This window comes from Gymnoscopelus braueri, assembly GCF_963280865.1.
Source record: "Gymnoscopelus braueri genome assembly, chromosome: 24".
Taxonomy (NCBI): Eukaryota; Metazoa; Chordata; class Actinopteri; order Myctophiformes; family Myctophidae; genus Gymnoscopelus; species Gymnoscopelus braueri.
Window position 1 is genome coordinate 6,661,840 of NC_137626.1, and position 14,225 is coordinate 6,676,064.

Sequence of the window (14,225 nt, forward strand, 5' to 3'; positions counted from 1 at the left end):
AACACAGCAGATATCACAAATTAATTGTTGTACTTTATTAATATCATTATTATTATTATCATTATTTGTTGGGATCCTAAGCCTCCTGCCTGATGGTAATAGCTAATTCTAGGCTTTATTTGAAAAACTATTTTGAAACGACTCCATTGTGGGATTAAAATAAGTAGCCTACAAATGAATCAGAACGGATCTATGTCTCGCAGCTCTATGTGCAGCTCAGTGGATAACCTTCTCAATGCAGAGCAGCGGGGATACAGAGTCAAACTGCAATGTGATTGGGACAGACAGACAGACAGACAGCGACGATTATCGAACTATAAAGTCCACCGTCCACGATTATAGATCGCGATCGGGGAGTGAAGCGGTTTAAAGGAAGCAGTGAGCACTCGTCTTCAGTTCATTATACAGGCTAAAAAGAGGGCCGATCGTGATGGCGACAGAGTGCACACAGGACGCGATCCTCCACTTTCTAACGGGACGGGGTGGCAGGGCGACAAACAAGGATTTACTGGAGCACTTTAAACCGGTGCTGTCGTCGTCGTCGGTCCCCGGGGACCCCCAGAAGAGGAGGGCCACCGTCCGGGAGACGTTCAAGGGCTTCGTCGACAACGTCGCGTTCGTCAAAACCGACGACAACGGGGTCAAGTGCGTCTGTCTGAAGAAGAAGTATCGCCGTTTAATAGTCAAAGAGAACGGTAACGTCCCCGGGACAAGCGGGGCAGGTGCTGCGGGGACGGAGGTGACAGTACCGGGACAGGAGGAGGTGACAGTACCGGGACAGGAGGAGGTGACAGTACCGGGACAGGAGGAGGTGACAGTACCGGGACAGGAGGAGGACGCATCTAGGCCAGTATAGTTCTCAAACTTTTTCATGCCAAGGACCCCCAAATTGTTATGTATTTGGATGCAGACCCCCATCTGAAAAGTTTTTTTGTGCCATGCAGGGATCCCCAGAAGAGAAGATTTATTTTAAAAAAAAAATCAAAATTACTCCAATAATTCCAAACATTTTTGATATTTTTCAAATGTTTTCAAAAATAGCAGATACAAGCTCACAGCTTGAGCTTTTACTTCTGCCATTTTTGAATAGCCAACATATAAATGGATAAAGTGGTTAAAACGATTGTGATGCTATGTAACTATACTTTTGCTGGGGACCCCCTGGAAACCCCCAAAGGACCCCTGGGGGTCCCCAGACCCCACTTTGAGAACCAATGATCTAGGCAGTGGTGTAAAGTAACTAAGTAGCCTTAACATAAGGTTTTACTTTCTTCACTTCAGTAGCCTATGTCCAATTTTCAATACTTTTTACTTATACTCCTCTACATCTCAGAGGCAAATAATAGGCCTACTGTACTTTTTTTTCCCTCCACTACAATTATTTGACAGCTTTAGTTACTAGTTACTTGATTGATATTATTTTCACAAAACATAGCCCACTTCAGTCCTAAAATGTTTTTTTCCCCTATCGATTAGTCACCCCATGGAGACGAATTCATGGACATATTTTTTTTGTCGCATTCCTAAGCCAATAATTTGATGACCGGCCGCTGCCTACTGGTCCGCTGGTCATCAAATTATTAGCTTAGGAATGCGACAAAAACAAAAAAAATATCCATGAATTCAAGTCTCCATGGGGGTGACTAACAGTGGCATGCACAGACATTTTGAGGGGCAGGTGCTCAAGTAAATTATACTTTTTTTTGTTTACTTGGTCTGCTCTTTTTTCCCTCTACACCTATACCTCTTTGCCAAAAATAGCCGATCTACAAGCCCACAACGCCTCGCAGCGCGAGGCGTTGTGAGCTTGTAGATCTGCTATTTTTGGCTAAAGCTCTCCTCAGAAAAGGGATGTTAGGTTTCGAGTGGTTATGGTAAAAAGAAAAATCATGTCACATAAAGATTTGGCGGACCCCCTGTAGTAACTCTGAGGACCCCCTGTTGAAGACCCCTGCTGTAAACTTTTTTCAAAAGGGCACTTCTGGTCAAGAGGGCAAAGGGCAGGTGCTCTAGCACCACGTAGAGTCTATCTGTGCACGTCCCTGGCTGACTAATCGTTTTTGTGTGAACAAAAAAAACTGCATTTAGGTGCGACAATGTGCTGAATGTGGTGGAGATCGAGATCATGGGGAAACAGCAGCAGCAGCAGCCGTGTGCCACAGAGAAGCGTTCCGAGTGTTCCGAGCGCACGGAGCGCACGGAGCGCCCCGGGGAGGAAAGCGTCACAAGCGGCGAGGAGGCGTCGCACCTCCAGCAGCAACGACAACAACAAGCACAACTTTCACCTGCAGGCTCAGGTTACGGAAACGACACACGGGCGAGAAGAGGCGAGACACACATTTCTCCTGGAACCATTTTGGTTGACAATAGCAAAGAGGAGAACCTACACGGTCCCCAACAACAACACCAACAACAACCTGTGGCTGTAGGAGTTGAGGAGGAGGAGGGGGTCGCGAGTGGAGGAGGATTCGACGACATGGGGAACGCGATGGGGTTCAATAAAAGGGAGAAGAAGAGCGGCAGCGGCGGAGCGTCAGCGGAGAGACGCGTCCGGGCGGACCGGGAACCCGCGCCCGACATCCCGCAGATCGCCATCATCGAAGCCTCGCCTCTGCCGGCCGCTGCTGATGGATCTATGTTCGACTTGCCCGGACATCTTCATCAGCACTGTGGCCGTGGGCATGGTGGTGGTGGTGATGTCCACAGTGGCACGACGCCAGAACAGGTTGGTGCTTGGCCAGTGTATGGTGGAAAAAGTACTCACTGACATGTTTTACTTAAGTAAACTGTAAAAGTGTCAGAACTATACTCTGTTACAAGTAAAAGTACGGAATTCAAAATTTACTTGAGTAAAAGTACCAAAGTATTGGTATCAAAATGTACTTAAAGTACCAAAAGTAAAAGTACTAAAGTGTTTGAAAATGGCAGATCTACAACGCGTTGAGATGCGACGCATTGTGAGCTTGTAGATCTGCTATTTTCAAATAGCCCTAGGTATAAAACAGGGCTAAAGTGGTTGATGCATGTTTTATAATGTAATAATTTATATCTGCAAAGTAACTAGTAACTAAAGTTTCCAAATAATTGTAGTGGAGTAAAAGTACAATATTTGCCTCTGACATGTAGTGGAGTAAAAGTAAAAGTATAGACAATTGGAAATAATCCAGTAAAGTAAAAGTACCTCAAAGTTGTACTTAAGTACAGTACTTGAGTAAATGTAGTTAGTTACTTTACACCACTGCTTACCTGGACATCTACATCATCACTGTGGGCATGATGGTGATGATGTGGCACCACGCCAGAACAGGTAGACCTCTTATGGTGCACTAAACCCTAAACCAAAATATGTGGATATAGCTTTAAAGCAGTGGTTTTCAACCTCTTTCATGCCAAGGACCCCTAAATTGATATACATTTGGCCACGGACCCCCATCTGAATTTTTTTTGTGCCAGGGACCCCCCAGAAGCAAAGATATCAGTTAATTTTCGCTTTAAAAAAATATAAATATTCAAAGATGTGCACACTTTTTCAAGGTTTTTCAAAAATAGCAGATCTACAAGCTCATAGCGTGGCACCGAGTGCCACGCTATGAGCTGGTATATCTGCTATTTTTGAATAGCCAAAGCTAAGTGGTTAAAAATGATTGTGACGCTATGTTAACTAATTTTGCTGGGGACCCCCTGGTACTCCCTCAAGGACCACTGGTGGTCCCCGGACCACAGGTTGAAAACCACTGCTTTAAAGCACAGCTCAAGACCTAGTTCTTCACTCTGGCTTTTAGTTGATTTTTTAAATCTCTGTGTTGATATTCGTCTCCTCACTGTTTTGCCTGATTCACTGTCTTTTTTTTGCTTTTCTTTTAATGCTGTTTTATGCTTTTGCTTTTCTTTTTTTTTGCTTTATTGTTAAATTATTTGTATTTTTTTCTGTAATTGTATTCTTGCTCTGTAAAGCGACGTGAGCTGCAATTTCATGCATGAAAGCCTGCAACGCCTTGTGAGCTTGTAGATCTGCAATTTTCAAAGGCTTTTTATACATAATGGAAACTTGTGAAATGGGACATTCTGCATAATGAGTACTTTTACTGTTGGTACTTTAGTATATTTTTATGTACTTTTACTCAAGTAAAACATTTACTTGTAACAGAGTATTTCTACATTGTGGTATTGATACTTTTACTCAAGTAAAAAAAAAAACATACCACTTGTTCCATCACTGGTACACTTTACACCACTGCCCTATATAACGGTGGTGTTGTACCACAGGGCTCCCGCCGCCGGAACTCCACGGGATCCCTGCGCAGCCTGCGGTCCAGTCACCCGTCAGATGACGATGACGAGTCCCCGTCCCGAGGCAGTCTGTCGGGCAGCGACGACAACGCCGCGCCGAGAGCCAGCCGCCAGAACTTCATCGAGCTCATGATGAACAGCTCGCCGCAGGTGCGCCGGAGCATGGCGCTGAGAAACTCTGTTCACCTGTCAAGGTAAAGCGGCGGCTGGGTATCTATTATTTAATTGTGATATGAGACGTGATAAGGTCTGGGTCTTTTAGAAATTGTCCAAAATGTCAAAAAATATATAGCCAAATATTAATAATAATATATGATAGAAATATATGTTTTACCTATGTTTGAAAACGTTATCTAAAGCAGGTGGTTCTCAACCTGTGGGTCGTCACCCCCAGGGGCGTCCCCACATGATTTTGAAGTGACATTTTAAGGCCCTTTAAGACCTTTTTTTAATACCTAAAAAGTAATCAACAAACTACGTATACTATATAAACTGGTCAAACATTGGCCAAATTGTCAAATAATATAAGCGGCGACAATGGAGAAAATAGTAGATCTGTAAGCTGCGTTGCGAGCTTTACAGATCTACTATTTTCATAATATTTATCTGTGGAACCGAGTCAAACGAAATGTAATGCCTCAACTCCTACACACAAGTGCTTGTCAGGGTGGGCGTCCCCAGTTCAAATATGATTATTTTTGGGCGTCCCCAGTTCAAATATGATTATTTTTGGGCGTCCCCAGTTCAAATATGATTATTTTTGGGCATCCCCAGTTCAAATATGATTATTTTTGGGCGTCCCCAGTTCAAATATGATTATTTTTGGGCATCCCCAGTTCAAATATGATTATTTTTGGGCGTCCCCAGTTCAAATATGATTATTTTTGGGCGTCCCCAGTTCAAATATGATTATTTTTGGGCATCCCCAGTTCAAATATGATTATGTTTGGGCGTCCCCAGTTCAAATTTGATTATGTTTGGGCATCCCCAGTTCAAATTTGATTATTTTTGGGCGTCCCCAGTTCAAATATGATTATTTTTGGGCGTCCCCAGTTCAAATATGATTATTTTGGGGAGTTACGGCTTGAAAACCACTGATCTAAAAGGTTCCGAGATGATCTCTGTGTATTATCTTCACAATAATATATTATAGCAATATTGATATCGAGGTATTTAGTCAAAAATGATTGTGGTATTTGATGTCATTTTGTCCATATATACGCCTCACGTCCATAAAGGTGCAAGGACTCGTCGAGAAGCGACGACTCCGCCTCCCTGGCGTCCTCCATGGCGGACGAGGACCGGGCGTCCGTGGCCCTGGACCCGCTGGAGCACGCCTGGATGATGTGCGCGTCGGACGGCGAGTGGGGCGGCCTGCAGCACCTGCTGGCCGACGAGCCTGCCCTGCTGCTGCGGCGGGACTTCGTCACGGGCTTCACGTGCCTCCACTGGGCCGCCAAGCACGGCCGGCCCGAGCTGCTGGCGCTCATCGTCAACTTCGCCAAGCGGCACGGCGTCGCCGTGGACGTGGACGTGCGCTCGGGCGCCGGCGGGTACACGCCGCTGCACCTGGCCGCCATGCACGGCCACGCCGACGTGGTGAAGCTGCTGGTGGGCGCCTACGACGCCGACGTGGAGGTCAGGGACTACAGCGGGAAGAAGGTAACAGGAAATGAACGGGGTCAGAGGCGCTACTTTGAAGGTAGCGCCTCTGACCCCTGGGTCCAGGGGGGACCCCAGCTAAATGTGTTAATATAGCATCACAATAATTTTAACCACTTTAACCCAGGCGCGTATCGTCATTGGGGCCAACGAGGCCATGGCCCGGTCTGTAAACCCAGCTTGTCCCTGTGTAGGGGCAAGATCCAGGGGAAAATAACTAAAAATCAACATTAGCAGCCCCTCACCCTATTCTGTTGTAGCCGACCACAGAAAGTCTCCTTTGTTTTCAAATGGGGCTCATTTGCATTCGGCCAAATTGTTAATGAGTGGCCATTAAAAACCAGTTTAGCCGTCAAACCGGTTCTGGCCCGGTCAACGTTAGAATCCACCAAATGCCACTGCTTTAACCTTTTGTATTTTGGCTATTCAAATATAGCAGATCTACAAGCTCATAGCGCGGCACCGACTATGAGCTTGTGGATCTGCTATTTTTGAAAAATCGTGAACATTTTTGCAAAGCTTTGAACACTTATAATTTTGAAGCGAACATTTGTAATTCAAATCTTTGCTTCTGGGGGGTCCCTGGAATCAAATATTTGAGATGGGGGTCCGCGGCCAAATACATATCATTTTGGGGGTCCTTGACATGAAAAAGTTTGAGAACCACTGCTTTAAAGGAGTAGTTCAGCCAAGAAATGACAGCCTGTTATCAAATTATTGGCTCTGGAGTGCGACAAAAACTAAAACAAAATTCATGTTTTTTTTTTGGCTGCAGACCCCCTGTCTGAAAAAATATTTTTGTGCCAGGGTTTTTCAAAAATAGTAGATCTGCTATTTTTTTATAGCCAAAGTATAAAATATGGTTAAAGTGGTTAAAATTATTGTGACGCCATATTAACTACTTCTGCTTGGGACCAATAAACAATAACTATACCTATGAGAGACATCTTGTCTCTTAACGCCATGTCAAATATAACGTATCATAAGATGAATAACATAATGGAAATAAAAGGTTTACATATAATAATATAACCAATCATAATAACACGATATCATTTCTTCCTCCTAAAGGCCTGTCAGTATCTCACCGGCAACGCCACGATAGACATACGAGAAATCGCCGGAGCGTCGTCAAGCGGCGGCGCCGGGGACCCCGACTCGGAGAACGCGGTCAACGGAGCGGCCGGGACCACCGCCGCCGCCGGCGGCGCCCGCCGGAGGTTCTCCAACGCTCTCCTGCACCCGCACCTGAACCCCCTTAAACTCCACCTGCACCACCACCACCACGAAAACGACGGCGACGCCGACAACGGGACGACGACGGACGGACAGAGGCGCAGCAAACCCGTCCGCAGGAAGTCGTCCCTCGGCGACAGGATGAGACCCAAGCTGCAGCGGCTCAGGGACCGCACGTCGCAGATCGTCCACAGCGTGTCGTTCCACGACGCCGAGGACCTCCGGGCGAGCCGTAGCAGGGGCTCGTTCAAGTCCAGTAGCAGTAGTAGACCCAAGTCCAGCTTTTTAGGGTGAGAGAGACGTCTAACGTCACGGGAGTTGTTTGCTGAACGGAGCCGTCGGTTAAACCCTACGGCGGTGGTTCTCGATTGATTCGGGGCGGGGCGAGGCGGGGGTTCCCCAGATGGCTGTGAAGGGACAATTTAAGGACTTTTAAGACCTTTTTAATACCTAAAAAAAAGACCATCACTGCATCAAAAGCAATGAACAAACTATGCTATAAAAACTGGTGAAACATTGGCCAAATTGTCAAATAATATAAGGAAATGTTTGAAAATAGCCGAACTACACCGCCTCGTGAGCTTGTAGATCTGCTATGTTCACAATGTGCATCTGTGGAACCGAGTCAAACTAAATGTTACGCCTCAACTCCTACAAATCCAAGTGCTTGTCAGGGTGGGGGGGGGGGGGGGGGCCCAGTTCAAATATGATTATTTTGGGGGGTCCCCAGTTCAAATATGATTATTTTGGGGGTCCCCAGTTCAAATATGATTATTTTGGGGGTCCCCAGTTCAAATATGATTATTTTGGGGGGTCCCCAGTTCAAATATGATCATTTTGGAGGGCCGTGGCCTGAAAAGACCACTGACCTTAACAGTACCCGGCCTTTACGCAAAGATGCGAATGCAAATTCACATTAGCAGTAAATCTAGCCTATACTGTTAGATAGAATAATAGTTTGGGGTCTTTGATGCACTACTGGCGTTACACAGTGGATGAGATTTGAGGTCGAATATGAGGTTCGAGGTCAAGCATGGATGGCATGCATGACGCAAGTGATGTCTGTTGTCGAAAACATGAACATTGCTCTTTATTATGATTAAGCTTACTCAAGTCAAAACTATCCAGAACCCAAACAATGAATGTCTCTTAATGTCAGTCACAACTGGGAGCCACTGGTGTCTCATTAGACCGTTACCTAGAATCTAGGCATGACGATGCAAAAAGTAGATGTGATCATGACCTCTAGACAATGTTATTGATAGTGTTAAATGCAGTGATGGAAGAAGTACTCACACTTTTTACTCAAGTAAAAGTATCAATACCACAATGTAGAAGTCCGGTATTAAAAATGTACTTGAGTAAAAGTACAAAAGTATTGGCATCAAAATATACTTACACAATTATACTCATGCTGCAGAATCCCAAGTTCAAAAATGTATTAAAAAGTAGAGTAGAAGTTAAAGTATTGAACATTGGAAATACTCCAGTAAAGTAACAATAGAAGCCTCAGAATTGTACTCAAGTACAGTACTTGAGTATATTTACTTAGTTACTTTACACCACTGGTCAAGTGTGCATGTTACAAACACTGTGGCCAGTCATAGGCCTGTTTTGTCGGCAGACTTTTATTTCATTACATTTTTTTCAGGGGACAAAACTGATCAACAAGCTCTTTGTGAGCTTGTAGATCTGCTTTTTTTTTTTTTTACATTTTCTAAAACTTTCAGCTATTAGCCTATCGACATGCCCAACATGTTAAAGTGGAAGGCAAAATGCGTTGTTTGCCTAACCTGTTTTCCTAAAACAGCACTTGTGTAATCTTGGATGGCAACATTCTTTCATGCAGTGAATGTGGGGAGTGACGGGACAGAAAACGCTGTGTGTTTCTGGTTGGTCGGCACTAAGCTAAGCTTCTTGTCCCCGAGTCTGTAATCTGTTCTGGATCACTGTATAGGAAGATTTCTGTGTAACAAGTAGTGGTGGAAAAAGTACTCAAATATTTTACTTAAGTAAAATTACCAATACTGCAATATAGAAATACTCTTGTTAAATTCTAGAATAAAAACATTACTTGCGTAAAAGTACAAAAGTATTGGCATCAAAATGTACTTAAAGTACCAAAAGTAAGAGTACTAACATGTTTGAAAGTAGCATATCTACAAGCTCACAACGTGTCGCATCGCGACGCGTTGTGAGCTATTTTCAAATAGCCTAGGTATAAAATAGGGCTAAAGTGGTTAATGTATGTTTTACAATATCATAATTTATATCTGAAAAGTAACTAAAGATTTCAAATAATTGTAGTAGAGTAAAATTGCAATATTTGCCTCCGAGATGTAGTGGATTAGAAGTGAAAGTACTGAAAATTGGAAATACTCCAGTAAAGTAAAAATCCCTCAAAATTGTACTTAAGTATAGTACTTAAGTAAATGTACTTAGTTACTTTCCACCACTGCAGTAATCTGGATCACTGTAGGAAGGATTTCTGTGTCACAAGACCAAAGCTTACTTACTGGCTGAGGCAAAGCAAAGTGCATTTAGAGCTCCTGCAGACACATTCTTTAAACCAGTGTGACATGCTGTTTCTTGTCAATGTTTTACCAGGAAATGATGGGAAGAGACTTGTTTGAACAATGGGTGGTAAGAAAGAAAAGAAAACACACAGTAACCCATTAAGAACTCGTTCTACAAATGTCTTCTAAATCCTAACAGTTTTCTGATGCAACTTATGTTGCTAAATAAGTGGTTCTCAAACTTTGTCATGTCAAGGACCCCTCAAAATGATATGTATTTGGCCGCGGACCCCCATCTCAAAATATTTTGTTACCCCAGAAGTACAGATTTGAGTAAAAAATTATTCGCTTTAAAAAAAAGATATATTGAAAGATTTGCACATATTATATTTTATTATTATTATATACAAATCTTCAAAAAATAGCAGATCTACAAGCTCATGGTGTGGCACGAAGTGGCGCGCTATGAGCTTGTATATCTGCTATTTTTTAATAGCGAAAGAATTCTGGTCAATAATGTTTTCCAAAATAGCTCCACATGCACAGCTCACATACATACTGCAGAGTTCTCTAAATGATAAGCGTCTTATTCCGAATTTCCTTGACACGCCGTAAACAGATTAGCGTTTGTCAAAATACTTTATCAGCAGTATACTTCAACTATGTTCTGACATTGTATTATTGTCAGGCAGTATCGTGTTTACTCATTATTTCCACATAACAGTTTTCTTCCCCCGTCATTGCCATTGTTTGAGAGGGGACTTTGGTAGAGTGCGTTTTCTTTAACTCTAACTACACAACACTATTTTCAGACTGTGTGTAAAGAAGGAGCTCTATAATTATGGCTCTCTCTGTCTCAGCTCATTACAGTGTAGCCTCAAGCTCTCAACACTGTCATTTAACCAGTGGTGGAAAGTAACTAAGTACATTTACTTAAGTGCTGTACATAAGCACAATTTTGAGGTATTTGTACTTGATTATTTCCAATTCCCAATACTTTTACCTTTACTTCATTACATCTCGGATCCAAATATTGTACTTTTTTTCACACCAATAAATGTCGCCTTCATAAATGTACACATATTATATTTTCTAGTATGCTGTGCTCCTACTGTACATAATTGTTTTTCCACCCGTGCTGGGTTTGATAGACTAATTACTAAGTAATGGCTAATGGCAGAACTAATTATTTGTATTTTTTTTAAAGAGAAAAGCCCCCTCCTCTTCTATCATGTACATATATGTACATATGTGATAGCTCACAGTAGGCTAAAGGCTACTCATGATGATGACGTGCATCAAAGCACAATACATGTTCAAACAAGGTGTTAAATTTGACTTAAAGTTTTACTCAGCCCTAGAGAATAACATGCGTCTGCTGCTATAGTCAGGGGATATTAGCAGAAAAATGTCCAATCTTGGAATAAATTCCTTACCAAAAAAAATCTTCACCAATGTGTTTGTAAAAGTGTCTAGTAACACATCTCACAAAGACTGAAATGCAGTTTCCCTAGGGGAATTTTTGACAGCTGCTGAAAGTTGGGGTACCCACCATAACCTTATGCGGGGGGAAAAAACAAAATTTAATTCTGTTTTAAGTAGCATGTGAGGGGTCAAACTAGGGTGTTTTTATGATTCTGAATCCATTGCAAGCATTTGTTTTTGCACCAAAACCACTCCTTGGGCTAAAAACGGCCCGATCTCAATGGGCTTTTTACATAAAAAGTATACCTGGAAAAGGACGGCTATGGCCGTTTTTAGCCCAAGGAGTGGTTTTGGTGCAAAACAAATGCTTGCAATGGATTCTGAATACACATTGGTGAAGATTGTTTTTGGTAAGGAATTTATTCCAAGATTTGTTTTAATATCCCCTGACTACTACTACTGTTCTTGTTGTCTGTTGTCTGAGTTGTCGTCCAATACACCGTCGTACGACGTACTACAAGTTGATTATTCACAGGTTTTCACTTTGGGACGTCGCACATGGTCAATATGTAGGCCTACCACATCATATCATATCTCTGTACCTTTACATAAATAGAGGCAGCAGATATATTATGGAAATATATTTATCAGGCTGAATATCCTTTTCTCATTTATATCTTTTAAACTCAGGGATGAGTATAGGCTATCACAGACAATACTGGAGACCAGGGGTCTTCAACAGGCGGTCCGGGGACCCCTATATGTTCCTCAAGAGTTACTACAGGGGGGACCGCCAAATCTTTGTGTCATAGGATTTCTTTCTTTTTTGCTTTACATTAACCACTTGAACCCTATAGATGGGTTTCCGCGCGACGTCATCACAGAGCAGAGTGCGCAATCTGCGCATGCGCGGGGGAGAACGAACCGGAAGCGCCATTCACTCTATTGTTATTTTCGGGATTTAGATAGGCATAATGCTGCTATTATAGGCATAATAGGCATAATGCTGCTATTATATACAAACAGATCCAACTTCCGACAAATCATTTTTATTGAGTAAAGAAGATATTACAAACTGCATCATTTAATCTACTTTCATTAAACCTGGTGAAGACCATTTATTTTAATGAATGTACAATGGCCAGAGCTGCTGCGGGTAATAGCGCTTTCGGCAAAGACGTTCGGTGTAGAGGGAAAAAAGAGCGGTCTAAGTACAGAGTGAAAGGTCAAGTTTACTAAGTAGTGACGGTTTTAAATGCCTGAAAACACACATTAACATGAATGCAATAGACACTGATGGCAGTGCTGTCAAACAAGTCAACAAAACTATCTATGAAATCTATGAAAATGTTTAATCTGCAACACAATGTCATACAATATGTAGTGGGGGGGTTCATCTGTCTCTCAGCTAAGGGGTCTGTAAAAAAAAAGAAAAGACCCCTGCTATAGAGATTACACAGTAGGATAGTTTGCCATTGTGACCTGGTTGATTTCCTGTCCGTTTGCACATCATTTCTCCTGGATATCAGATGACAGTACAGCCTGTCAGTGCTTATCAGCTTCTTATCAGGGTGGATAGGTTCTTCTATGGAAGTCACAGGGTCCGTTTTTGTTTTGTTTTCCCCCCATTCATCCAAATCCTCATTGGGATTTGAACTTTGGTCCTTGTGAAGGCTACAGTACATTTTGCAACACCGATTATAAGAGATCTGCTGCTACAAGTAGAACTATTATGTGATAATGAGTGCAACTATTTACATCACCCTGTAAGGCATCGGTTGATATAATGTTCCTTTGTCTTGTTTTAAGTGACTGAATTTCATTGCAAAAAAAATAAACATAAAAGCCTGCAATAATGTATTAACCCGTGATAAAATGTCTGTGCATATTTGTCCATTAAAATTAAATTTCCACATGAGAAATAAAGCCGTTCAGACTTTTGTTTTATACGTCTCGTTTGCAGAATTAATTGTGTGCCTGTTTCAACCTGCAGACATCAATAGTTATGAAGAAGTGTTCCTCTGCATTCTCTCACTGTGCTTATGACATAAATGGAAGTAAAATTTTAATGTTTCTCATGATGCATGAGAAAGAAAAAAAAAAGAAGAAACAGATTTAGTGAACATCAGTGGCCAATTTGGTATTAAAAAGGCCTTAAAAGTCATTAAATTGTAACTTAGTACAAAAGACCCCAATGGCTTTCTTGAGTTTAAAGTCCTCTCAGCAGACCTTGTATTGAACTGTACTTGCCTGTGTTTCTTTTTGCCAAACTGCTAATGTATTCAATCAATCAACATGTTGCCAGAGAGTCCACTAGATGGCACTATAAGCCAGTGATCAACTACCAACTGTCATTCTGCTTTTGCCTGTAGCCCAGTGGTTCACAACCTTTACAGGCCGAGCAACGCCCCAAAATAACCATATTTGAGCTTGGGACCCCGCAAAATAACCATATTTGAGCTTGGGACCCCCCCAAAATAACCATATTTGAGCTTGGGACCCCCCCAAAATAACCATATTTGAGCTGGGGACCCCCCCAAAATAACCATATTTGAGCTGGGGACACCCCAAAATAATCATATTTGAGCTGGGGACCCCCCCCCCCCACACACCTGACAAGCACAAGAGATACTTACAAGTCATTATTTGAGAAAGTTTGAGTTTCTTGGATGGGGTATTCATCACCACGTGGACTCAAACCTGGGTCTCCCCATGGTAAACTACACATGCAGTGTAAACTACACATTCAATGACCAGTGTTGCCAGGTCCGCTTATTATAAGCGACTTTGGGTGTGTTTTTTCCAGTAAGGTTGACATTTTGCATTATGAGAAAACACACAGATTTGACGTGACAAAATGCCTGCAGGGAAGATCAAAGGTACAGCATAAAAATCAGTTTTATTCATCATACATAGTGTGGTACATCTTTGTTTAAGATCAGCGTGCTCAGATTTAACACAGATTCAGTGCAAACAAAGACACATGACAGGGAAAAGGCATCACTTACAGTAAACCATGTTAACGCCAATCTTAATCAACAATAAATTGGACAACATTATTGAGAGCAGAACAATATCTTTCCTGTCTGAGACGTC

General features: G+C 42.4%; 1 protein-coding gene across 1 annotated transcript; it reads left to right on the forward strand.

Annotated features, from left to right (window-relative positions):
* The first annotated feature begins 220 nt into the window (after nt 1-220).
* LOC308080420 (uncharacterized protein) lies at nt 221-13,035 on the forward strand. The gene is made up of 5 exons (XM_080422283.1): nt 221-846; nt 2,089-2,725; nt 4,267-4,484; nt 5,529-5,952; nt 7,024-13,035. The coding sequence occupies exons 1-5, from the start codon at nt 431-433 to the stop codon at nt 7,480-7,482; spliced, it is 2,154 nt and encodes a 717-aa protein (XP_080278409.1). The 5' UTR covers nt 221-430; the 3' UTR covers nt 7,483-13,035.
* The last annotated feature ends 1,190 nt before the right edge of the window (nt 13,036-14,225 follow it).